Below are 26,905 nucleotides of genomic sequence, written 5' to 3'. Positions count from 1 at the left end.
TTCCACCAACTAGCATTATTAATTCGATTCTTCTAATTTTTACTGGTAACAAAAAGAATGTAGGTTATATTAAATCTTCAAGTTACCAAAAAAAAAAAAATTCAAATCAAATCTTACAGGTAAGGTGTCGGTAGTTGAACATTGTTACCCACAGTGAAGAAATTATACACAATATATTCCAATGAAATTACTAACCTCTTGTTCTTGTATACAGTCCTCACCATGAAACCCTTGGTGTCTTCCTCCTTTAGTTGCTCGTGTGGAGAATTTCCGGAGATGAGGTATTCAATAAATTGTTTTAACCACATATATTGTGCATCTTCTCGAATCTTTACCTACATTAGAGGCAAATAGCCAGACTTGTTAACTGTATTTAAAAACAAAAACAGAATAACATGTTTGACAATTTAAAAATAAAAAAACAGTTTTATGTTCTTAAAAATATTTTTCGAGATAATTTTTAGTTTTTTTTATCTGTTTTTTGAGAATTGGTTTAAAAGCTGATAATAGAAATATGGGTAATGATTAAAAATAAAATATTACAAACAAAAATTATTTTAAAAATGTATTTACAAACGCAAACAATACAACTTTGTTTTCTTCAGAACCAAAAAATAGGAAAACATATTTGATAACTAAAAAAATAATATTTTATTTTAAAAAATAAAGTATTTTTAAAGAATATTTTTTAGTTATTTTCACTTATTTTCTAAATATTGTTTTAGAAAATAATTACGCAAATATAAAGAATGATTTAAAATGAAACATTACCAATAAAAGTTGTTTGTAAAATATATTTAAAAATACGGAAAATAGGTTAAGAACATTTCAAGTTTTCAAGTTCCTAAACTGACTTTTGTTTTTTAAAAACATCATGAAATAGTTTTCAAAAACTGCTCTCAAAAACTATTTTTCATATTTATTTTTGAAAACACTTCTCAAACAGAGCCTAAAACACTTTATTTAACACTTTATTTAACGATCCACTACTTTAAACTACAATTGATTTTTTTTTTTCCTTTTTTCCAACAAAGCTAAAAATGACTTTCCTAAAAGTTCCAACAATAATGAAAGACTTTTCATAATATCAAGAAGATGTGATGTAGCTGATAATTGGCCATTATTAGGTTGGATGTGTTTTTCATAGAAAATATTAGCATCTCAAATCAGACAAGGAGAGTGGAAACATGGAACTAACCTGATAAATGACCACTCTTTCATCTTGATGAAACAAGTAAACAATGTAGAAGTCCGCCCCCCTGTTCCACACATATGCAGAAAAGATGAACAATCAAATAACATGTCAATACTCAGCCTACCAATTCATAGTTAATAATTTACAATATAATGACGAAATCAACATACAGGTAAGGAATCTTCACTTTCGTATTAAGCCCTTTTTTAAGGTAGAAGTTCTTTAGATGAAGTTGCCCAAGTACATCCAAAAAAACTCTACGAAACTTTGAAAGAGTGATTTTTTTTTTTTTTTTTTGGCTTTACATAGGCCAATCCAATAAGACCTTACAATGTTTTGGAAGCTCTCCACTCTTTTGTCATAAGTATAGTTTTAAAAGGTGCAAGCCGGACTTAAGCACAAAAGCCTCCTACAGCTTAGGTGCAAGGCACAACACGAGGCACAGTTGAGCAAAGTGAAACATGAGTTAGAATGCATATCAAATTAATAAAATATGATCCAAAATCTAATTTGATCAATAAAAATTTAAAATTCTAAACATTTAAAAGAAACATTCATAAAAAAAGCAATGGAATTGTATAAATTTCAATATATAATTAGAAATTTCAAGAATCAAAGTGTTTAAAAAGAAAAAGTAGACTAGGTGTGCCTCCCTAACAAGGTGCCTTGGTAAGTGAGGCCCACCTCTCTAGCAAGGTGCATGCCTTAGTAAGCGAGACTAGCAAGGTGCATGCCTTAGTAAGCGAGACGCTACAATTAAGGAGTGGTTGTGCCTTGGGTCTAGGAATCCCTTAAGCGCACCTTTTAAGACTATGGTCATAAGGCATCTTGGCCAATGAGGACTTCTTTATCTAGTGGCCCCTCAAGAACTCTAAGAAAGACAAGGTTTCTAAAGAATTTCATGAACTGTCCTCTCTAATCCTACTATGTGCCAGGTTTCATTTCTACACAATTACGAGAACATAATAATACTTTCTCTACATGGTTCTACCTAACTTTTAAGAGAGCCAAAAATCTTTGAAGAGGCTTATAAAAACCAATCCCAACACCAAAAACCTTGAGCCAAACATGTGGATGGAAACATATACCCATGATGCCCAAGACGAATAAAGACAAAATACTTCTTACAATTTCAGGAATGGATTTGAAGAGGGTGTTACATTCAACAGATTCAGAAAAGCTTGTGCAAAATACCCTTTTTCAAAATAAGTGTGCAATCCTAATAAAAATAAGAATGGAATAAAGAAAAATTTGACTTACATGTGAAATATTAATCAATTGGATGTTTGTCAGTCTGCCGAGATGTATAGTGTGCAGAAAGCAAAAGCAGAGAAAGGAAAGCACTGGCAACAAAGATCGCATCAAACCACCGGTGGTAAAAATCAAACTGAATATCTCCACCCAATACATCTGTTATGATCATCCTGCCAAAAGACCAAGTCTAGTGATAAAAACCTATTTGGTTGATTGCAAGATATTTGTAAACATGAATTAGTAGTTCTAACATAATAAATCCAGCAAGCTGCCAAATTTAAGTAATGAAAGGCAAGTCCTCAACTAGAGAATCCGATTTGCTTACAATGGTAGAATTCAGTAGTGAAGATTACAGAAGCAAGCAGCATGGCATAGCATGAAGAACAGCATAAGCTACTAAATATTAAATATTCCTCTCAACATGCGAAACCACCATGAAAAATTACAAGGAGAGTATAATTGTGTAAAAATGGAGTTACCCATACTGGGTAATCTCCCTCTCCTTTTGCTTTGAGAACAGTAAGATAGACTACTGTGGTTAGTGCATATGCAACTGAAGTAGGATTACATGATCACATTAAGTGTCGGAAAGGAATGTGTTAAATAATCCAAAGAATAACTGCTGCACTGGTCTTACCAGAGTAACTGAAACAAGGACATGATGCCTGTATGGAATTATTTGTTAAGACATTGAGGCAAACAGAGAGGCAGTGGTGGCCAACTAATAGAGGTTAGAGGGCAGTCAAGGCACTGGATCCTAGGTCATAAGAAATTCAAGATTGAGAACCTCACTAGATTGATTTGTTTTATTGAATGAAGTTTTCAAGGGAAGGGATGATGAGATACCATAGCGCCTTGTACGAGTGGCTAGTTTTTGGTTAAATCCTTCGGCCAGGTGCTATTGATGGCTGCCAGGATATACTCCCATCACGGGTCATCTAAGCATCCAAGATCCAAGCTATTAACCAGGTTATAGAAAGGGGTAGGATTTTAGCTAATTGATATCATGTGAATGAAGAGCAGACAATCACTTGCTCATTCATTGTGGTCATATTGCAGCTGGTGCTCATTGTTATTTTCTATGTTTGGAGTATCCTGGGTTATGCCCAAGTGTGTGAAGAACTCATGATCCTGTTAATAAGGAATAGTCATTGGAGAAGGAAAAGGAGAGTGAAGGGTAACCCTGTTGTGTTGGTTTTGGTGTGTAGGGAAGAGGCAGAGTAGAGGAATCCCCAATCATTTATAGTTGTCAGTCCTTTAGCTGAAAATTTTATTCCTCAAGTCTTCGTTTTGTTCAGTTGAGGAATCCTTGAGGATAGGAGCCTATCCTCTTTATATTTTATTGATTGGTGGCTTAACTGCTTTGTTCTTACTGTTGTTGGTCTTTTTGTTTTTCTTCGCCTTTGCTTTAGATGTTCCAAGTACCTCCTGCGTATCAGGATTACACCCCATTTTTAAATGTTATACATATATACAATTTCGGGATTTTTGTGTTTGATGAGAGAGCCAAAAATTAACACATGAATATGAGCAATATTTTGAAAGTTTGTCAATATGACTTCAATGGCTCCAATATGATAGGGTGTACTCAACTCTTGATGGAAAAAAGCCATTAGAAGCTTTGGAATAAGAGTCAATCGAATGGAGGTCATTTGTTCCATGGAAACAAGGTAGAGTTTCAAAGCAATTAAAAATTTTTAGGATAACATTTGCAACAGATGAGCAAATGATACACTAAATTTCTTTTCACAACTTCAACAATGTAACAATGCCATCATTTTGTGTAATCAAATTTTTATTTCTGGGAAAGTGTATTTTCCTACTCTGCAAATAGGGAAGAGGTTGACTTCTGGTTATCCTTTAATAATTACACATCAGAAGGCAATATTTTTCATCTACTTTTTACTGTGTATCTCAGGTTTCCAATAAAGAAGTATTAGTAACTAATATCCAAAAAATTAGAGAGAAATCACAGTATAAACTACACTTACATCAAATAATGCAACAAAATTATCTAGCAATAATAATGAGTATACCTGTATTCAGTTGCTAAGCTTTTCCTTATCAATAGTATGGATGACACGAAATACATTCCCATGATTTCAGAGAGAAAAAGTACAACATTGCTTGAAGATCCACTCCCAACTCTGGAAACTGCAAAGAAAAACTGCACACAGCCAAAAGATGCAAGTTAAGCTGCTGAATATTAGAAGCCATTATGACTATCAGTTTCATTCTTGGATATCTGTTTTAGCTAAAACAATGAGATCTTGCAGGAACATATCGATGCTCCTGCATTAGGCTTGTCCCTTTGTAACACTGATATTGGAAAGCTACACTAAGTGTCAGCATATCAGATGAGATCATAGAATGAATGAATGAACCGAGAACAACCAGCTTATTTCCCAGAAAGTGGCTTTCCATATAAAACAAACCCATGTTCCTGTATTTTGAATTTCTAATAGTTATAGAAGTTGTTAAGCATCAATCTTCTTCAGATGTGAACAAGTTACTGAGTTATCAAGAACCTTTCAACGTTTAATTTTTCCTAACAGCAAGTGGGGCAGAAATGTGTCATATTCTTTTGAGATTCTCAGTAAATCTGCCCAAATGATCTGACTTTTGTATAATCACCCATTAGTAAAGATTAGCAATGCTTGTAAACTTCTCTTTCAGAAATGGTGGACACTATTCAGACCAACATAATTAACACAAAATTTAACCAAAAAGCTCCCAAGCATATGATTACCTTCATTAGATTTGATAAGAATCCACGTACAGATATAACGATCAACATTCCAATGAACAACAGAGAAATATACTGTACAACAGAGAAAAGGGAAATGTGAGATAAAAGCTGGGTATGACCAAGCAACAAAACTTCATGGAAGTAATAAAATATGAACACAACACTGCTAAACTTAAAAGCCCCACCATGCAGTTAATTTCATTTAGCAGTACAACTACTACTCCCGAAGTATGCTTATATATAGCTTTCATTCTTGTTTAAGCAATTAATAATTATAAGATCAAACTATAAACCTTATAGAATCAATTCATTTAAACTAAAGTGCCAATTAGGGGAATCAGACATATAATTCAAGAAACTGTGATGGTGATACACACTAACCTAGTGCCAATTTGAGTTCAATAGTGTGATTGTGACATTCACATCAATTGATGCACATTTTAGATGGGAAATACAAAAGAAATTATGGGACGTGATTTATTTATTTACTTTATAAGTTGCAAAACAAATTGAAAAGAAAAAAAAACCTGAAGAGAAGATCAAGGCTATTTATGGAAAAGTTGGAAATAATGGACAATTCATGATGTATGGAAGGGTGTAACATGTTGGATTTTAAGAGGGAGAAAATTCTGAAGAGAAAAGGCTGTTTATGGAAACGTTGAAAGATAGTTAGACATTATTTATGAGACACTATTGTGCAATTATTATTTTATTATCTTTTAAGAGTAGGTTATTTTATGGGACACCAAAGAGTGAGAAAATGACCTCTTTGATGAATAATAGAAATAGATGATGCAGCTGATTTTGCTTCAATTGGTAAAATTTCAGATTATTTAAGAAAAATGTTGGCTCGAAAATCAAATTACTATCTCAGGCAGACACCTTTTCACTCAAGTAACAAAAGCCAAACAAACATTCTGCTAAGGTAAGGTACGGCCTCTTTAGTATTTATCAAAAAAAAAAAAAAAAGGTATGGCCTCTTTAGTGAGGATTTGGACTTTATTAAAAGTAATAAAGCAAATAAGCATTCTGCCAAGAAAAGGTCAAGACCTCTTTACTGAGGGTTCAGACTAAAGAAAATGTACATTCAGCTGGGATATGGTCTGGACTTCATTGGCAAAAATGCATTCTGTGCAGATAGGGTCCAGACCATAAGTGCAAGGTCAAGACCACATTGCTAATTGAAATTTTTTATGCACTAAGTTCATCTTTTCTGGACTTCACTGTATGTCGTCTAGATCTTTCTTTTTTTTTTGATAAGTAGTATGTCGTCTAGATCTTTCATGCACATACCTTCACCCTTCATGCACACACCTTCCCTTTGGCTTTTCAAAACATTTTTATCATCAAAACCAATCTTTTACACATGGAGTAGTCTTCAATATTCAGACCCAAAATCCCAAGTATGCTACCTTGATAAGCTAGTCAAACCTAAAATTGTTGATGCGTTCAATTCCATCTTCACGATGAGAAGATTAGGGAACTCCAGACACAAAAAACCCTAAACTAGTCATGAAATTGCTAATTCACAAAACATGCAGTTACGATTGGTGTTGACCTTCTTATCACTTATTAGCCCTGGACCAAGAGAAGACACTGATTTCAGGAAGAACTTCAGAAAAGAGGTCAGCTTGAACAGGGTTCAGCCTGAACAAGTTGAAACATTAGGTAAAAGTCTGAGGTGTTGTCCTTTATTAGAAATGGTTTGGTTTCTCAGACAGGAAAAAAAGCAAGTTGGTGCTGTTGAAACAACAAATTATTCAGAGATCTTGGCTGACATATAATATTAACTAAAAAGAAGTCAGGTGATACAAGGTGAGTGTCATGCCAACTAACCTGTGATAATGATGCAGCATTGATGCCTATATCAAAAAACTGCAAGAAAATGCTAATTGTCCTTGTTACGGGATCAACAAAGCCAGCCTATCAAGGGAAAACAGATTATTACATATGCGAACCTGTATCACAAACTACTCAAAGGCATAATAAATAGAAAGAAGTAAATGAAGCAACGATTGAGAAAGAAGAAAAAAATACCTCCTTAAAAACAACACTCTGTAAAGACTGCACAAAGCAATTAGATCAATCAGGTACTACATTTTTCATCAATTAACAATCTAAATTGGAACAGAGTGGCAGAATTAACAAAGGATGATAAGAAAAACTACCTTGCATTAAAAAGTAAAGAATTGTATATCTAAGATATTGTACAACTCCCAGCTTATAAAGTAAGGAACACTGGAAGAAATTAGATGTGGCCATTGATGAATTACCTCAGTAGTAAGGAATTGTTATTAAAGTAGATAAGTTTACAAATAGAAGACCAATAAAGGCACTATTTTGATTTAACAATGAAATACAAATTAACCATGAAATTTCTTCATTATTTAAATGATGAAAATTAAAAAAAGAAAAAAAAAAAAGAAAAAAGAAAACAACAACAGTTTGCATTGAACTACCAAGGAACAAAATTGAAAAATATTATACAACTGTTGAGTAGAACTTCTTCCTTCCATGAGATTAAAATTTCTCCATGCACTAGCCATGAATACTAAAAAGAAGAGAATTCAAAATCCTTAGCACATGTTCTGCATTGCTTTAGAAATACCTTTGCCATTTTTGGAAAACACAAAAAAAAAATGAAAATTGGGCAGAAAAAGGTGTTAAACATTGTTTTCTGAAAACCATGCTGCCAAAATTTTCGCTCTAAACATCTCATTTCTTGGATATTTTATCAATCTCAAATTGCTTTCAAAAAATAAAAATGACTCTTCTAAAAATTCTTTCCAGTTTTATTTTCAATTGCAAATTCACAGAATTGAAGGACTCGGTTTTTTATACCTAAACAATCCACAACCTTGATCTACAAATCCCCTCGAACCAATACTCTGTCCATACCTTTATCATCTTGTACACACAATAGATTGAGCATGCATAGCCCAGTAAATTCTGCATGTGACCCCTCCAAGTTCGAGAATAAGCAGCAGCTTCCTGAAATTGGAAACTAGTTTTGCTTCAAAATGCAAGCAGTGAATGGAAAGAAACTTTAATCAACCAATTTTGTAATAGCGAAAAATGGTCCCATTCTGCAACTGAACAACTCAACTTTAGTTGATGCAAGACAGAATATATGTGAATAAACAAACTACCTATATAAAAATAGTGCTAGAGGCTAGGAACAGTTGACAAACTCTCCATTGGACAAGTCGCGGTAAAAGCTTCCTCTCTCTTGAGAGAGCTCTTGATTCAGTTGGATCACCAAAAGTTTTCTCTCCCTAGAGTTATAAGAATGTGTTTGCTCCTGTCTGGTTGTCGGGTTTGGCAACCATGAACAACTCCAACATGAGTTTTGATAGTTACAGTGACAAAGTAAGTGGAGAGGGAGAATAAGAATAGGATTTGTCTTTAGCTAGTGAACATGCACTCTGGTCACATTTCTGCTGACCATACTGAACAAATCAGTGCCCATGTATAGCCCCCATGTAATAGTATAGAAAAAAAAAACTTTATTTTTAATTTTATGTTTCAATTTCAAAAATTAGCCCTGTACTTTCATCATTTCTCAATTTAGCCCTCTAAACCTTTCTCCAAGCAATGTCAACTCTAAACCATGCTAAAATGCCAATTAGACCCTTATGTTAAGATTTTCCATCAAAATGAATAGACAAACCCCTGTGACAAGCATGTGAACACATTAGATGTCTCCAAATATATCATATAAGAACTCATGTCAATGTCTCTGTGCTTATCATATGGATTTCTCCATTCACTTTTTGACAGAAAATCTTAATAGGAAGGCCTATTTGACATTTGGGTATGGTTTAGGATTAATGTTGCTGCAAAAGGCAAAAAAAATAGTTTAGGAGCTAAATTGAGACATGGGATTAAGTATAGGGTAATTTTTGTAATTTACCCTTTCATGTCTGGAGGTAATAATCTTGGCCTGCAAAATTTGTAATCACTTCGAATGCTGTAAGTTTGTAAGAACATCATTAGCAAATGTAACACTAGAATATGTTGCTTCTGAAAATTGGCTTGTCTTTAGAAACTCTATGGGACCTAATTCATTTCTATTCCTCTGGACATCATGTACCACTGCTTTTAAAGGCACTCTGCTCAATATTGTTTAGCTTGATTGGTACTCGGTGTGTAGAACAAAAGGGCATGGATAGCAAGAAGAGGAGCATTGACTAGGTCTCTATTGGAAGGAGATGAGATGACCCTTATGGAGTGATGAGATGTTTGATTTGTATATTTCCATGTGTAGCAGTTATATAGACTCTCTTTGGGAAGTGTTTTCAAAAATAGTTTTTGAGAACTTTTTTTTTTTTTAAATTATTTTATAATAATTTTTTTATAGAGCAAAAGTCTATTTGGGAACTTGAAATGTTCTTAATCTGTTTTCTATGTTTTTAAATATTTTTTAAAAATAATTTTTATCTATAGTGCTTTACTTTTAATTATTCTTCATATTTGTATAATTATTTTTTAAAACAACTCTTAGAAAACAACTAAAAGATATTCTCAGAAAACCTCATGTTTTTTTGTTTACTAATTGTCAAACATGTAATATTGTTTTTTTGTTCTAAAAAAAGAACAGAAAACTGTTTATGAGAATAGTCAATAAATAGGCTCATACTCTTTTATCCATTTTTGTATTTCTGGGGAGGATTCCTCATCCTTCTCGAGTACTTTTTATAAGAGTTGTTTTCTAAGAGTTGTTTTAAAAAATAATTATACAAATATGAAGAATAATTAAAAGTAAAGCACTATAGATAAAAATTATTTTTAAAAAATATTTAAAAACATAGAAAACAGATTAAGAACATTTCAAGTTCCTAAATAGACTTTTGCTCTATAAAAAAAATATTATAAAATAATTTTAAAAGAAAAAGGCTTGTCTTCTAGAGAATGATAAGAATTTGGTAGACCGATGGAAAAAAGAATGCATTGGTTAACAATTATCTATTTTGGTCTAGGATAGGGTGTCTTGGTCTCCTGTATTCCTAGACCTTCAGGCTAGCAAAATGGCCTTTAAGAAAATTATGGGTCAGGATTCACACTAACAAACTAGTACAAAATTTGTTGTTTGAAGGGAAAATTTTCATTCAGAATATCCTAATTCCTCACTCCTTCCCTCCCTCCCTATTTCTCTCTTTTTACTTTTGAAGCCCTATCATATCATTATACAGTATACCAAGCAAGAAGAACAGCGTTTACTAAGCCCATAATACTGCCACACTGGCCCATAATATTTCTAAAACAAAATCAACATTTTTGTCTAAAATGCATCACTACCATAATGCACATGTACATTAACCGCAGGAGTAAGGCTGCTTTTTAAATGCACGCACTGAAAGAAAAAACATGGTAGTGAGACCATATTAGTAGATGTAAACCTTAGCCTGGCGAAGCTCATAGATTTCCAAGAATAGCTGCTTCGAAAGCTCTTCTAAACCTTGTACCTCTGCTTCCATGTTTTTTATATCTTTAAATAAAATGAAGAAAACAACAGCCAGGGGCATCAGAAAAAGAAATAATGGACCAAAATAAAAACAAACAGAATTCCTACATTTTATTTTGCTTCCTTTTGTTTTTTTCATGATGTTATTTCCTTTCCTTGTATGGTTGATTTCTTGGCAATTGCAGGTATTATCTCTATCTTTAATCTAATGTGCATACTCAGTGATTTCTATATTGTTTATATTCCTTTTTCAGTTTGTTTCGATGGTGGAATTTGTATCCATATGTAGGCTTCTTTTCTTATTTAGGCTGTTTTGTACTCTAGTTTACTTTTCACATTAGTTTTGTTGCCATATTCAGTATTTCTTTCATGTTTATGCACATTTCCAGATTCCTACTTGTTTATAAATACGTAATTTATAGAATGCGTAAAGCATAGATGAGAAACTGAAGCTTCATGACTATTTCCTTTTTAATTATACATCAAAATAAATTTCCTTTCTAATATGATTACTTTCCTATTTTGCATATAATACGTTTTATTTCCTTTCTTGCATGATTTCTTTCCCATCTCATGTGTTGTTTGATTTATTTCCTAATCTGCACAATTGGTCCCATGCTTGAATGATATGATATTTGTTTCCTTTTTGATGATTGTAATCCCTGGATCCATCTATTGACTTCTTGAAGCTTGGATCCTTACACTTCCCATAAGAAAAAAGAAAAAAAAAAAACACATTATATAGGACAAAAATTAAAGAACAAAACTACCTAGTAAGTGGAACAATTTTCAAGTTTCAATACATTAAAATCTAAATACTACTAGACCTTTTTTAAGAAGGAAATGAAAATGATATCATTGTAAGTTATAAAATAAAACCACTTTGACCTTGCTCCCTTTGGTCCTCTTGCACAGATCGTACAACCGTTCCAACAATTCGCTTCAGGAAGGATCTAGCCTTTAACTTCTGCAACATGAAATATTTAATCAGCTGGAATTGAAGATTGGATTTATTAAACATCAAACCTCATTAAATTTCAATGTTAGACCTTAAACAAAAGAATAAATAATAATAATAATAATATATAGATAGATAATGATCCTATTTATCAAATATAAAGTACCAAGTTCTTTTTCGCCCTTTTAGGGTAATTTGAACTAATTATACAAAATGAATGATCTAGGACTTGAATTGAAGGAATCAAAGATATAAATATCTTTAAACTATAAACTAGTTTATTAATCCTAAACCACAATAATGGTTGGAAATGAATAAAAATCGTTAAATTGAGCAATGCATATGGTAATATCATGATGAACTATATCATGCTACTCATAATTCTATGGTATTTGAAATTAATTGGGTTTTAAGTATTTTGTGGTTAGCTTTTGAATCCTGCCACTAATGATACCCTCAATTTACCTGGTATTGATTGTTGTGGGGTAGTCAACACACCAAGGTTTGGGTCCTCATGGAGAGTCCTAAGGACTTGGTCATGAAAGGTTCCTTTGTTATAAAAAAAAAAAAGGTATTTTGTGGTTAGCTCTTGATAAAGCTTGCAATTCATTATTATCTTTAAATCTTATTCAATATTGTTAAGGTTATCTAATTTAGTCATTCCCATTGTCTGACATAACAGTGCAATACTGTCAGAGATTTGTCATCTAAACAATGATAATTTAAGCCAGAAACTCCAACACAGCTTCGCCTCAATTATGTCCAAAGGGGCATGATATGGCCAAACCCAAACCGAGCAACTATGTAAGGCATTCAAGGTGTATGACCTGACTAGGTAGTCCATTCCCACCATGTGATCAACCAATGACACAGAAAAATTTTGAAATACTTCTTAGAATGAGAATCTAAAAAAGAAACTGGAAAATATAAACTTTACAAAGAAATGCAACAAACTTTAGACCAGCAAATTAAGAGAGAACTTAACATACAACAACAGTTATTGAATTAAGGATACCAACTGGACAGAAAAATGAAAATTAATATAGTGGGAAAAGTGAACCTCCTCTGATCCTTGAATTCGCTCCATCTCCATCTGAGAAAGAATGATTTTCTTTTTCTTTGTGATACAAGTCTCAATAGATTGCATTAGTTGCCTTTCCAAGGCCTTGATTTCCATTTCATCAATCTCTCTAACATGGTTAAGTGGATACATACATTAGAACATAGAAATCACTTGGGAATAAAAAAAAGAAAGAACACCAGCTTTCTAATTAGGAATCAACCATTTATTAGATAATACAATAAGCTATCCTTTCAACCAAATACAACTTAAAGAAGAATCACAAACCATAAACCGATCGATAACAAAATAACAAATAAAAAATAATAAAAATCCATACCCAAAGAGGCCCAGAGATGGGCAAGGTGAAATAAAATACAACACATGGATCACTTGAAAGAAAACAAATGGAAAAACTTATACTGCTCATGTGATTGATCATTAAGGAGAGATGGAAGATGGAATTTTGTTTCTTTTGAGATAATACAGAACAGATACAACAGAGATTAACAGTATCTTTATATGAGATGTAGACAAAAAGGTTGTTTTCATTCCCACAAATCACTCCCATCTAAACAGTGTTTGGTAATCAAAACAGATACAATAGAGATAACCAAGTATCTTTATATGAGATGTAAACAAAAAGGTTGTTTTCATTCCCACCCATCACTCCCATCTAACAGTGTTTGGTAATCAACTAATAAAGTGTGCAAATTGGAGTGACAATTTCTCACCAGCAGTGGGAAACATCATATAGGTTATGGTGACATCTGTAAAGTTGTCACACTGAGGGAAAGATTTCACATATGATGCTAGAGAGTATCAGAATCACAAGCAAATTTGGATTTTGGCACAAAGAAGACAAGGTTTTTTTCCCTATTGGTGGTACTGATGGATGAAGGAGTGGTCAGTACACATTCCATAGTTCTACACAACCTTGGGTATGGCAGAAAACCTCAAGGTTGCTCCAAGAGAGAGAGAGAGGAGTAAAACATGACAAAATTGACATTAACTAATCAATTTTTTTTAAATAAAAAATGACATTTAGGTGAGCAAATTATGGTAAAAAATTGCTACAAGTATCCTGCAATGCTCAACAGATCTAGCATAGAGTTGAGGGTTCCCATACCTGTACAGTTTAGTTTTTTATTTTTTGAAAAAGTCTTGATTTTTTATTTTTATTTTTTAAAATATAGTATAAATAAATAAGTAATATAATTTCTATAATATATTTTTATGAGAAATCATTTTTTATTTTATATATGTAAAAAAAAGAGAGAAAAATAAAAATAATAATAATAATAAATTAAATTTTTATTTAATTATATGCATAAATGGGGCAGGACAAGGGAAAACCTGAACCCACTCCGGGTATCAAAAAATCTCCTCAAACCAACCCCTAACCCATTTAACCTTCTACCAAACCCACCCTATTAAGAGTGACGTGGGTCAAGTACCCAGAAATTCCCGCCCCATTCTCATCCCTAGCAACTGCAATTGCCATTAAACTCATGAGTCTAGATTCTTACATCTTTAAAGGAAGAAGAAAGACAAATCCCTTCATGGATATCAAGAAGAGTATTAATTCATAAATTTTTATCTACTAAGAATACACCAAAATCTAAAATTGAGAGATAGCTCTCATGAGAAACTTTTGTGTTTCTACATCTAGAGAGACTAATACAATTGAGAGATTCTCTGTCTCCACCAAGTGACTGGGCAACTTTTTTTCTCTTTATTATAAATTTATTTTCTTGTTTCATATTTTAAGAAAAACCAACCAGATACCTTCACAAGTTGATTTTCAATAAGCTCAATGGGTTAAACTACATTCTTGATGTTGTTATTTTGGACTAGGAAATTAATTCATTAAGAAGGGAAGTACAATGTAAGGAAGAAGTATCCTTCAATTGACACCCATTAGTCTCTCTCTTTTTTTTTTTCTTAAGCAAATGGTGTATGAATTTTCCTTCCCAATTTTGGTGAAAGACTAACCACAAATAATCTCTAGAAGTAGACAAAGAAAAAGCTAAACAGCAGGAAAAAAGACCCTAGTTGAGCAACAAGAAGAAGGGAACACAGAGACACTGATATAAATAGTCATAAGTAATGCACATCTGAAAGAGAATGGACACCAATTACATATTGACAAATGTTCATTTGAAGATGAAAAGCCATTGCATAAACAAATGTCAGCTCTTTTGCACTACAAGGAAATAATGCTATACAGTGTATTACCTGATGAAAAGGGATAGATAACTGTAAGGCAAATTGACAGCTCCAAAGCCTGATAGAACAGCCAAGACAGTCACACCAATGACCCCAATTCTGCTAACCAGCTGAGGAATGGTGAAAAATCCTGAGAAGAAAATCATGGAAAACCAAGCAGTAAGATTCTGGTGCAGAACTTCTATAAGTTAAGGAAAAATTGGAAATAAAGAAAAATAGACAAAAAAAACACTTGCAGAAAGATGACAAAAGCAGTACAAAAGAACAAGTTTGCCTCATTATAAATGAATAGTACACATGGCAGTTTTGACCTGTAGACATCTAAACATAATTCCCATCTCCTTGTGACTGGCTACACAAATCTTGTTTTGCCTTCAATATTAAATTGGTTATTCATTAAAAATATTACACACACAAACAAATAGGATTCTGATGCAAATCATCTATCCAAAAAAATGATTCTGATGTGAATCATTAGTATTCTCTTTCTCAAGAAAATATAAATTATCAAAAAGAAGATGATGCTGCAGTTTTATTGGTTATGGTTCACTAAGAGTATATTGGGGAGAGGGGAAACAACAAATTTAGAGACATGTTTTTTTTTTTTTTTTTGATAGGTAAGAAAAGATCTAATATAAAAAGAGGCATCAAAAAAGCAACTCAAGGTATACAAAACCTATACACCCACCGCCAAAACGGCCAAAAAAGAAGAAAAACACCCAGCTGGCCCAACAAACAACCTTAAATAGAACCCAACCAATCAATAAAACTAAGTATAAACAACTTGGCCTCTGACCAAAGAGAAAGAACAAAAGAGTATTTGAGTCTCTGGATTGACAACACATCATCCTTGAAGGTCAATCTATTTCTCGCCTTCCAAACTGTCCAAAAAACATAAAGAGGAGCTGCTCTCCACATCTTCTTGCGCTTTTTGCCCACCCATGAAGGCAGCACCCATGACACCCCAAACAAATTAAAGAGCAAATCCCATAAGGCCCTTGTTTTTGTACAATGTAAAAGAAGATGGTCTATGGTCTCCTCTTTCTCAAGGCACATAAAACATCTATTTGCCAAGGCCCCTCCTCTTTTTTGAATAAGATCCAAGGTTAAGGCTTTGCCCCACGTAGCCTCCCACACAAAAAAGCTAATCTTGGGTTGTACCCACACATTCCAAATGCAGCTAGAAGGAAATAAAGAAGGACAACCCGCTTCTAGAGCAAGGTAGAGGGACTTGACCGAGAACTTTCCACTCTTTGTTTCGGTCCAAAACACCATATCATCCACGTCTCCATGCAATCTCTACCCACGAAGCTACTCCAAGAATCTTTCCGCCTCCTCCACCTCCCAATCATTGAAGGCTCTTGAAAAACAGGGATTCCAACCCCCCTAACCCCCCTCAGCCAAGGGGTCCCAAATATCCACCACCCACGCTTCCTTATCAATAGGCAAAGCAAACAAGGAAGGGAATGACACACACAAAGGGGAATCCCCGCACCATCTATCCCTCCAAATCTCACCCTCCGCCCATTACCTACAAGGAATAAAATCCTAGGGCCCACAAAATCCCAGTCCATCCTTATTCCTTTCCAAAGTCGAACACCATGCGCCTCTCTCACTTCCCAAGAGCACCATCCCCCTCTTTTTTCCCCATACTTCCCTCTAATCACTTGATTCCACAAGGTCTCTCACTCATTAGCAAAATGCCAATTTCATTTACAAAGAAGAGCCTTATTGAGGTTGGATAGACATTTGACCCCCAAACCCCCTTTCTCCTTACTTAAGCACACCAACTCTCATCTTACAAATTTAGAGACACGTGGCTAGCCAAGATCATGGATGCATCTCTCTTTCTCTCTCTAACACACACGCATACACATATACACATAATAAATAGAGGGCGGAAGCAACCAACAAAATTACTAAGAACACATTGAGGATAGGGAAACAACAAAATTGGAGTCATGGGGACAGTCAAGATCCTAGATGTGCATCTCACACACAGGCGCATATGCATATATACATACATATGTACATATATATGAGTATGTATGTATGTGTGTGTGTGTGTGTGTAAAGATAGATAGATATATTGTAGAGAGAGAGAGTGAGGGAGGCAAGGAGACACTTTTTTTATTTTTATCTTTCATATATTCCAATGAGAGTAAATCCCTATAAATAAATAAATCCAATGAGCATAAACTAAAACCTTTATCAGGTGAAGGCATAGGAAAATGAATCCCCATTCGCCAGAAAGCGTAGAGAAATGCCAGCAAGAATAAGACAGCTCCAAGTGCAGCTCGTTCCTTCCTCACACCTGATGAAAAATCAAGTTTCAATAGATGATGACAATTGAAGATCCACTCAAGTAACACAGAACTCCAGGCAGACAACCAAAACATTTTAGTCTCCCTGAATTTTCTGCTCCTCATTAGGGTTCATTTAAGGAGTATGGCAATGTTATCAAGAAATGAGATCATTATGCACCAATATCAAGAATAACAGCATTTTGTAGAAATGATGCAACTGAAATATATGAAAGTTGAGCACATGAAGGTTACAATATGTTCTAATCAAAATTTAATTAGTGGGTGTGTCTGTTTTGTGATATGATTTTTTTTTATTAAAGCCAGTAAATTTCTTCATTAATTCTTTTTTTTTTTTTTTCCAAAAATGTTATTTATTCAGAAATCAGATTTATGTTCTTCAAAAAGTTAAAAGTTATGTAAAAAGTGTCTACAACAAGATAGGCTGCCATTCATCTGGAAAATTTATTTCTATTTGGATTCTCAGCACATAAATAATGCATAACACATCTTCCATCATCTCATGAAAGGGCTTATAAATCAATTGGCTTCAAAGCATGTGTCTTCCAATAAATGATTCATCTTATACCATCGGCAGGAGTGCCCGAAAAGAGTAACAAGTTGGCCGCAGCCCATCCCTGTAAATATTATTAAGATGAACAATGAATCATAATTATTAAGAGTAACAGTGTTCATTTATCTCCTTCTATTCCAGATGCGAAAGCTTGGGTTTTGTCCTCTTTAGAAGCTTTCTCAGTAAACTCATTTTTTTTAGCCTTATCCAATTTCTTAGATTTTATTCCTTTCTACTCTGCTAATTTTTTTGTGGAAGTCAAATTCCTTTCTAAAGTCAGGGTCTTTGCTTGGTTAGTAGCACATAAGGTAAATACCAATGACATGCTATAGTTGAAGAGGCTTTTCCAAGCCCTTAGCCCTGATTGGTGCATCCTCTACACATAAGAAGATAAATTCCAAATGCAAAAGCTTGGGTTCCATCCTCTTTAGGAGCTTTCTCAGTAAACTTGTTTTTTTCAGCCTTATCCAATTTCTTAAATTTTATTCCTTTCTACTCTGCTAATTTTTTGTGGAAGTAAAAATTCCCTTCTAAAGTCAAGGTCTTTGCTTGGTTAGTGGCACATAAGAAGATAAATATCAATGACATGCTACGGTTGAAAAGGCCTTTCAACGCCCTTAGCCCTGATTAGTGCATCCTCTGCAAGGGGAGTAGTGAGATGATTGATCATCTTTTCTTGCACTATCCAATCACTTTAGGCTTGTGGCATAGAATCTTTTCTCAGGCTGGAATGGAGTGGGTTCAGCCAGGCAGTATTCGCAATATGATAGTGATCTCCTTCAAGTATTTTAGGAATTCTAACAAAGGCAAGACTCTCTAGAAGATAGCATGTCTCTCTTTGTTGTGGATTGTGTGTAGAGAGAGGAATGCTAGGGTTTTCGACAACACTTGGAGGACGTCAGAGTTGATGTGGGATCCTCTTTAGTTTTATGTTTCTTTTAGGGCTTACTGTATAGACTTTTTTAAACCCTATCCTTTGAGTGTAATTCAGCTTAACTAGTTGTCGATTAACACGCCTTAGGGTTGGGTCTACAAGGTCTGAGTTCTTTATATGTGTATAGGCCTTTTGTCTTTTTGTATAGCCCTCCTTGTATAACGGAGGTTTTCTCAGTTTTTTGAATAGGTTTGTACATCTAGGGGAGGACTTCTCATCCTTCTCATGTTTTTCAATTTTAATACAATTGTTTGTTTCTGATTTAAAAAAAAAAAAATCATTATTGAACAGAGGGTTTCACTTGTAAGAAACTACATTTAAAGGCTGCTACTGGTAACTCTTAAGAGGAATAAATTACTTTAGTATGTGTTTGGCCTCATGGGAGAGAGTATCATAAGAATTTGTCCTAGGAGCATGTCCTAACTGGATTACACTTCTTTTACGATCAAGTTCCAAACTTCTACAAGTTCGTGCACACTCTTCAATTATTATATTGTTGTATTTACCACTCTGGTAGTTGTTTTAGTGCCAACATATGCCACTACCATTATCTAAGCTTAGCCTGGCATCTAAAACAGGTCTTGTTGGAAGTTCCTTACTGTTTCTTACCTTTTCTTAATTAACCAAGGGTGGATGTTTTTCATGGCCTCTCTGGTATATTTGTAGAGAATGGGGCAGAGGGCACAATCTTGGTATGATTTTAATGCAGGGGCAGACAGCCTAAGGATCAATTTACAGGTCTTTTGCCTTGGAAACTAATAGAGCGGCTCCAGTCAGTAATTTTTGGAGCTCCATGGGTGGGCAAGGTTATGGAATTGGAGCTTTGTTAAAAGCATGATTGGGATCTAGGGATGGCGGTAACTTTTATGGTTTCGGGTTTCCATTTATAGATGCAACATTAGGGAGGATATTCTACTCTGGAAGACATCTACACACTGCTGCTTTTTCAGTAAAATCTTTTGCAAGGTGATCTTTTCCTTAAAATCATCAATAGCGTGAAGCTCTTGTAACCCATCCGACATAGGCTTTTTTGCTTGGGAACAAGTCTGGGTGAGCTTCTCACTATTGCTCAAAATTGATGCAAAGGGGTAGGATCTTGATGAACTGGTGTTGTTTATGTAGACAAGGCAAGGAGTTGGCTAATTATGTTCTTCTCCAACGAGAGATGGCTTGTTCTCTGTGGGCTTTACTCTTCTTTATCAATGGCATTTCTGGAGTCATAGGGAACAGGCAAAGAAAGTTCATAGACAATGCAAGGAATTGGTAATTTTGGAAGTAATGGAATCATAAAATCTATTAATGGAACGGAGCTACGGACCTTTTAAGTCTAAAAAATCAATGCCTGAGGTCTAGGGATTTCCTAAAGGATGAGAGGTCCCATTTTAAGTCATCAAGAGTTTGGTTTTGGCATAATACCTTATTTTTGGCCCCCTGTAAAGGTATTTAGTTCCTCTGCTCCTTTGCTTCCTGGGTGTTTCCTTGTAGAGGCGTCCCATGTAGCAGCATTCACCTCCTCTCTTGCATTTTTTATTAATTCCATTTTTTTTAGGATTTTATAAATTTCATTTTTGCCAACTTTAAAACAAAAAAAAAAAAAAAATCAAGGGTATATAGATCAGCCCAAAGTAACACTTCTAGGTGTGCAAAATGGTCATGCTGCAATATAAAGAAATATGCATGGCTCCTTTGTGGCCTCTTGGTGCCCCAAGTTTCTGATCAACAAGTTCAACCTGTGCTAATGCATTTAGACTTTCCATATGAAACCTCCACTGTCAATATGACAACTATGGAGAAACCAGATAGGAAACCACTGTTGATCAATTCTAAACACTCCATAGTCCTGCGTGCAAGGTCCCTGTTTGCATATCAAAGGTAGGGTATAAACAAAAAGCAGAAACCTATGCTGCGGATAACCATATGATAGAAATAAAGTTGGGGGGGGAGGTCCCTGCCTATGACATGTTTAGTTCAATGTACAATCACATAAAAAGCATTAATTTTTCTCATGTAAACTAGAAAAACCATCAACAACCATTCCTAATCAGCTGATACTGCAAGACAGAAAAGCAACAGAACCAAATCTTTGGGGAAAATACTAAAAAATGAGAATAAAATAGTCAAATGAATGAGAATTAGCACAGACAAAGGCAATGTACCGTTGTTGCAAAGCATCAAGTAACAATGATAATAAGGCAACATGAATACCAGCAACAGTATCAAACAAAACAAATCCACCTTCCAGTTCATCCATCTTGCCCTATAGCCAGAAAGAAATAAAATGCTGTAAGATTAGAAAGGAACTGTCCAATATTCTTCATCATTCACTAAACCTTGACGATAAAAGTAAAATTAATTCAAAGCAAATTTATAACCTCATGGACAAACAGCTGATGAACATTTTGCAGATAAGCACATTTTTTTTTGGTGTGTTAGCATAGAACATTATTTTTTTTCCATACCAAAGGAAAAAAAGACTAGATAAAAATGTATAACAAAACAAAGATATAACAACCACATTTCTGTCTCAAAATAATTAGCACCCCACCAAACAAACCAAACCACCCCTCCCTCTTCCCCCCATGACAACACACCCAAAAAGAAAAGAAGAAAGCAAGAAAGAAAGAGGGAGAAAGGGAAAAAAATTCTGATACTTGAAATGGTGGTGTTCTGTGAACACTTTACCCAGGTACATTGTGTTGACTCAATACCATACAAGCTTGGGTGCATTATATATGCCCAACACTTCTGCTGCTTAGTACATACCTAATTGCCACACTGGAAAAGAATGCATCAACTGAAACTGAGTGACTGAATGAATGAATTTGTTTCAAAGAAATGATACAAAAAAATTACATTTAGGATAAATGTTTGTTTTGGAAAATATATTGGAGGCAAGTTATCAGCGTAAAATACAGGGAGGAAGAAGGACGTTGGTGTACCCGGGAGGTGAGGGAAGCGTATAGGGTAGGGTTATGGAAAGCCATCATGAAGGAGGGGGACATGTTAAGATGCAGAGTTGCCTTTTTGGTGGGAGATGGTGGGAGGGTAAGGTTTTGGAAGGATAAGCGATGTGGTGACGAGTCTTTGTGCATCTCTTTTCCTTTATTATTTGTTGTAGCTTCCTCCAAGGAGGCGTGGGTGAAGGAGGTTTGGAGTCATTTTTATGAGGGAGGGGGTGTTGGGCCCCTTGCTTTTCTAGGCGAATCAATGATTGGGAGATGGAGAGCTTGGAGCGCTTCCTTCTAAGACTGCATGGGAGGAGGGTGTCCAAGGATTGAAATTCTATGGGTCGAGTCTAAGGATGTGGCTTTCTCTGTCAAATCCTTATATAGGGTGTTGGAGCCAAGAAAACAAAGCATTTTCCCAACAAGTGTGATATAGAATTCATGGGTGCCACCAAGGGTGGTCTTCTTTGCTTGGGAGGCTACTTGGAGGAAAGTTCTAACTCTAGATCACATTCAAAGGAGAGTGTAGTCTTGGCAAATAGATGCTTCCTTTGCCTTAAAGAGGAAGAATCATGGATCACATTCTACTTCATTGTGCTAAAACAAGAGTTTTATGGCATCTTTTGTTCTCCCTTTTTGGTGTGTCGTGGGTGTTCCCCTTATTAGTTAGAAAGGCTTTGTTAGGCAAGCATGGTTCTTTCGTGGGAAAGAAAAAGAAAAAGGCGTGGCAGGCTACTCCTTTATGCCTTTTTTGGACTGTTTGTAAGGAAAAAAATAGCAAGGCATTTGATAATGAGGGGCAGTCAATTCAAGGGTTCAAATCCTCCTTTGCTTGTAATCTTTGGGCTTGGTGCAAGCTGCACATAGTTCCTAGTCCTCTATCCTTTGAGGTGTTTCTTTGTATACGTCCTATGTACTTTGGAACTCTTTTTCTGACATTACTTTTTATAAATTGATTCTAATTACCTATTCAAAAAAAAAAAAAACGGAAAGAGCGGAATAGAAGATTCTTTAACTGTTTCAAGCAATTAATTTTTCTTGTTAAGAAAAAATTTCTTTGAAATTTCTGTGTGGCCTTAAGATTCAAGAAGGGATGTAGATCTCACCTTTGTTGACTTTGTTGATATTTTGAACCAGCTAGTTTGTGCTTTTCCTTAAGTTCTACTAACTTAGTGGCTAAAATAACTTAACATATAATATCTCTAGTTTGCCTATCCAAAACATTTACCCTCAACCCATTCATTGGACACTCTTACACTTTGTTTATGTTTTTTGAGATATATCCATATCAAACATGCCTAGCGTCTCTTTTTTCTCATTTATGGGCAAATAGGATATTATAGAAGAGCTTTTAACTAAAAGGAGGCATACCCACATACATGGGAGTATACAAAGTGCACCACAAGATTTCAACATACACCACCACCAACACCCATATCTAAGCATGTAGCATAGCTTACAACTTCTACTTATCATGGCATGCTTACTACTTTAAATGTGTGGATTCTTTAAATTAGCAGTTCCTCATTCTTTAGTGGGGCTTCTTCACCACCTTATATGCAAAATGGTGGGATATGATAAAGAAAATAACTTAACATGATGATCTTATATTACCAATTAATAAACTCAATACAACTCTACAATGCATTATTCCACCACCTACAAATGAAAATCTAAAATATGTAACATTTCATACCACTTACCATTGAGAAATACAAGTTTTCATCATAGCAAATACAGTTAAATCAATCAAAGAGTCTATATCAACAAATTGCCCCATCAATTGGTGTGCAAACATGAGGCACCATTCTTAAGTTCCTTTTTGCTGTGAAATAAGATCTCCCCCTTACTTTTTTTACCATTACTTTTGCTAGTGACTAACTTAGAAAAATATTTGGCATCTTGCCCTTTCTATTGAAAGCTCCTATGCACTTCTTGTACTTGTAATCACAACTGGCAGTGCATTTAAGCATGACCATAATAATTTTGTTTCCAACCCTTTTTTTTAATCATAAACAAAATATATATTGATAATAATAAAGGTACAAAACTTCCTTCAAAATACAAATCATAATCAAAGTAAGAGTAGACACCCCCTCTATACAAAAACCATACACAAAAGCATCCTCCAATTATCTTAAAATTTTAAATCACAAACTGAAAGTCAGCTAAGTTGAATAACATTAAGTGGAACTCCTCAAAAATTGACAATACAAAAGGCCCAAAGAGAGGAGTAGAAGTGAAGTAAATCCCACAGCATAACTTCCAATCTCCACTTTTCCTCAAAAATCCTAACATTTCTCTCTTGCCACACAATCCACGATAAAGTGAGGCAAGCAATTTGCTAAAAAGTCTTGCCTCTGATGGAATTCCCAAATTCTCTAAAACAAATAATCATCATATCTCCAATACTCCTAAGTAGAATCCAATCCATCCTTGCTAGACTGAAGAGCTTTTGCCACAACCCCAAAGTTAATGGGCAATGTAAAAAAAGATGGTCAATCAATTCTCCATTTCCTTTGCATAAAATGCACCAATGAAGACTAAGAGATTTGTAAGGTCTTCTCAACCATAGCATGTCATTGGTATTTACCTTCCCATATGCTACAAACCAAGCAAAGGCCTTAACCTTTGAAGGAGCTTTTGATTTTCAGAGAATATGAACTAGAAGAAACAGGATAGGATTTGAGAAATTAAACAAGACCAAAAAAAAAAAAGTTTTATTGTAAATAAGTCTAAGGAGGATAAAGACCAAGCTTTTGAAATTATAGCAGAAAGAGAGAAGTGCATTGAATTAAAGGAAGACATGAGTCTTTCAAGAAGTTTAATTTCTATATCAGTGAGATTAGGATGAAAGTTAAAATTCTAAGAAAGCAGATAGGAGTTACTAAGAACAATTGAGATAGTGAGATTTTTCACTGAGATAACTCTATAAAGACCTGGGAATTGTGAACACAAAGGTTGGTCACTCCACCATAGATCTTCTTAGAATTGGATTCTCTCCCCATTCCCTACTGCAACACTAAATCTCCAAAACTTTGCGGTGACAAAACTAGATCCACATGAAATTAATTGTGAATACAGAGTCAACCTCGAGCATCAAATAGAACTATGAAATCCCTATAAAAAATAGTGAAAAAAAAAAACCAAAATACCATCTCAACTATGCTAAATTGTTAAAAATTATGGCCCAAAACAGGTCTCTAGAAAATCAAATTCTCAACAAAGACTCAAAATCTCACTAATTACCACACTAAAACTGCTTAAACTATCAAATCTCTACAAGAAAAAAGAATGAAAGAAGATTTTTATAAAAAATAAAAAATAAAAAACCTAGTCTCCACTTTGCTAAATTTGGGAGGCAACAAATCCAGATCCTTATAAAATCAATGGCAGACATAGACTCGAACTCACCAATTATTAAACCAACATTAACTAAAAACATGAAATCAAACAGCTGATCTAAACTCTTCCAAGTTGTGAGACTATGCACCAAAAATGGATCCCTCGAAAACCAAATTCTGAACCCAAACTCAAATCTGACTCAGTACCACGCCAAAATCAACTAAAATCACAAAACTAAAGCATTAATCTCTGCTATCATAGATTTTGAAAAAAATAGGCACAAAAACTGGATCCCCACAAAATCAAAATTCTAAGCACTTACTCTAAATTCTCCATAATTATCACACCAAAATCAACTAAAAATACAAAACTAAATCACTAATCTGAACTATGCTAAATATTGAAAATTAGGCATCAAAACCAGGTTATCACAGAATCAAATTTCCAAATATATACTCAAAATCTCACCAATTACCACACCAAAATCAACTAGAAAGTGCAAATATAAAACTAACACACTAATCTCCTCTATGCTAAATGTTGAAGAAAAAAAATGACAGAATATTAGGCACCAAATCCAAATCCACATAAAATCAAAATTTGGAAAACATACTAAAAATCTCACCAATTACCACAGCAAAGTCAACTAAAAACACAAAGCTCAACTATGAAAAAAAATTGAAAAATTAGGCACCAAATAGGCGATCCGCACAAGGTCAAATTCTCTCACCAGTTGCCACTCCAAAATCAACTAGAAACACAATGGTCTCAGATAAACTAAATACTGAAAAATTAAGCAACAATTCCAGATCAACACAAAATCAAAATTCAGAACACATAATTAAAATCTAACCCCTACCATATCAGAATCAACTAAAAAACACAAAACTAAAACACTAATTTCAACTATGCTACATTTTGAAAAATTAGCCACCAAAACCGCACAGAGTCAAAATTCCGAATACACACCCAAAATGTCGCCGATGACCACATTAAAATCAACTAAAAGCAAAAACACGGCAGAAATCTCAACTAAGCTAAATTTATATAAATAAATAAATAAAAACATCAGAGCCGGATCCGCCACAGAATCAACTCAAAATCTCAGAAATTATCACGAAAAAAAAAAAATCAATGAAAAACCTAAGGAACTAAAGCACTCACTAATCCGAATAAAGAAAATTGTGAAATTGTAGATTTCAAATTTGACAGAGAAGAGGGAGGGAGGCCTAACTCTTTGGAGAGGAGAGGGATGATCTCGAAGAGGACGAGCTGGAGGAGGTTGCAGGAGAAGGCAAAGACGACGCTGAATAGGATCTGCACCAGCGCTCGCTTCTCTTCGTACTCCTTGTAGAGGCGGCGGTTGAGGAACCAGAGCCCAGCCCAGCCGAGAAGGCACAGCGACCCTACCACCACCACTCCTTCGTAAATCACCAGTCCCCAACCCATTCCGAAGCTCTCTCTCTCACTCTCTCTCTCTCTGATTCTGTGTTTATTCTGCTTTTCTCCTTCTTCTATAGGCTTCGGCTCTTCATTTCTTTCTTCTCTGGTTTTTGGCTTTTCGAGTCGAGATGCATTTCTCTTTCAGTGGTGTGAGAGTTGGTTATGGATCCACTTTCCTGTTTGGCCTGGGCTGATAATGGGCTGGACTAAGGACCTGTTTGCCTACTCCTTTTTTTCTAAAAAAACGCTATTTGAAAAAAAAAATTCTTAATTATTTTTATGAATGAAAAATAGTAAAATAGTTCTCCTTGTCCTCGTCCATTTATTAAAATAGAATACACTCAATTTATTCTAAAAAAATATAACAAATTCTCAATGACACTGTTTTCAATTAAAATAAACTATGGTTTTTCAAAATCCAAACGGGCCCTAGCCTCTGTTTTGAGTCTTTG

The 26,905-nt window shown here is 34.6% G+C and overlaps 1 protein-coding gene across 3 annotated transcripts; it reads right to left on the bottom strand.

Annotated features, from left to right (window-relative positions):
• LOC100254630 (GPCR-type G protein COLD1) lies at window positions 1-26,905 on the bottom strand. 3 transcript variants are annotated; one of them, XR_009464423.1, is made up of 15 exons: window positions 26,245-26,905; window positions 20,877-20,977; window positions 17,116-17,223; window positions 14,919-15,039; window positions 12,681-12,810; window positions 11,551-11,629; window positions 10,598-10,686; window positions 8,097-8,189; window positions 7,236-7,262; window positions 7,035-7,121; window positions 5,199-5,270; window positions 4,486-4,616; window positions 2,456-2,619; window positions 1,199-1,259; window positions 1-335 (listed from the first exon to the last, which is right to left on the bottom strand). XR_009464423.1 is itself a non-coding variant. In XM_059733601.1 (14 exons), the coding sequence occupies exons 1-13, from the start codon at window positions 26,457-26,459 to the stop codon at window positions 2,466-2,468; spliced, it is 1,407 nt and encodes a 468-aa protein (XP_059589584.1). In that variant the 5' UTR covers window positions 26,460-26,661; the 3' UTR covers window positions 1,107-1,259; window positions 2,456-2,465. The 3 variants fall into 3 exon arrangements, 1 of the variants encoding a protein (XP_059589584.1); XR_009464424.1 differs by lacking the exon at window positions 20,877-20,977 and having other exon boundaries at window positions 26,245-26,351; XM_059733601.1 differs by lacking the exon at window positions 1-335 and having other exon boundaries at window positions 1,107-1,259; window positions 26,245-26,661.

Source organism: Vitis vinifera, chromosome 16, assembly GCF_030704535.1.
Source record: "Vitis vinifera cultivar Pinot Noir 40024 chromosome 16, ASM3070453v1".
Classification (NCBI taxonomy): domain Eukaryota; kingdom Viridiplantae; phylum Streptophyta; class Magnoliopsida; order Vitales; family Vitaceae; genus Vitis; species Vitis vinifera.
The sequence above is the reverse complement of the archived record's forward strand: the minus strand, read 5'-3'. Positions and strand labels throughout refer to the sequence as shown.

Excerpts from the sequence above, each read along its gene's own strand:
- LOC100254630 (XM_059733601.1), bottom strand. The coding sequence starts at position 26,459 with ATGGGTTGGGGACTGGTGATTTACGAAGGAGTGGTGGTGGTAGGGTCG. Across the intron at positions 20,978-26,244 it reads ATCCCTCTCCTCTCCAAAGA|GGCAAGATGGATGAACTGGA; the intron begins GTTAGGCCTCCC and ends TTCTGGCTATAG. Across the intron at positions 17,224-20,876 it reads CTTGATGCTTTGCAACAACG|GTGTGAGGAAGGAACGAGCT; the intron begins GTACATTGCCTT and ends ATTTTTCATCAG.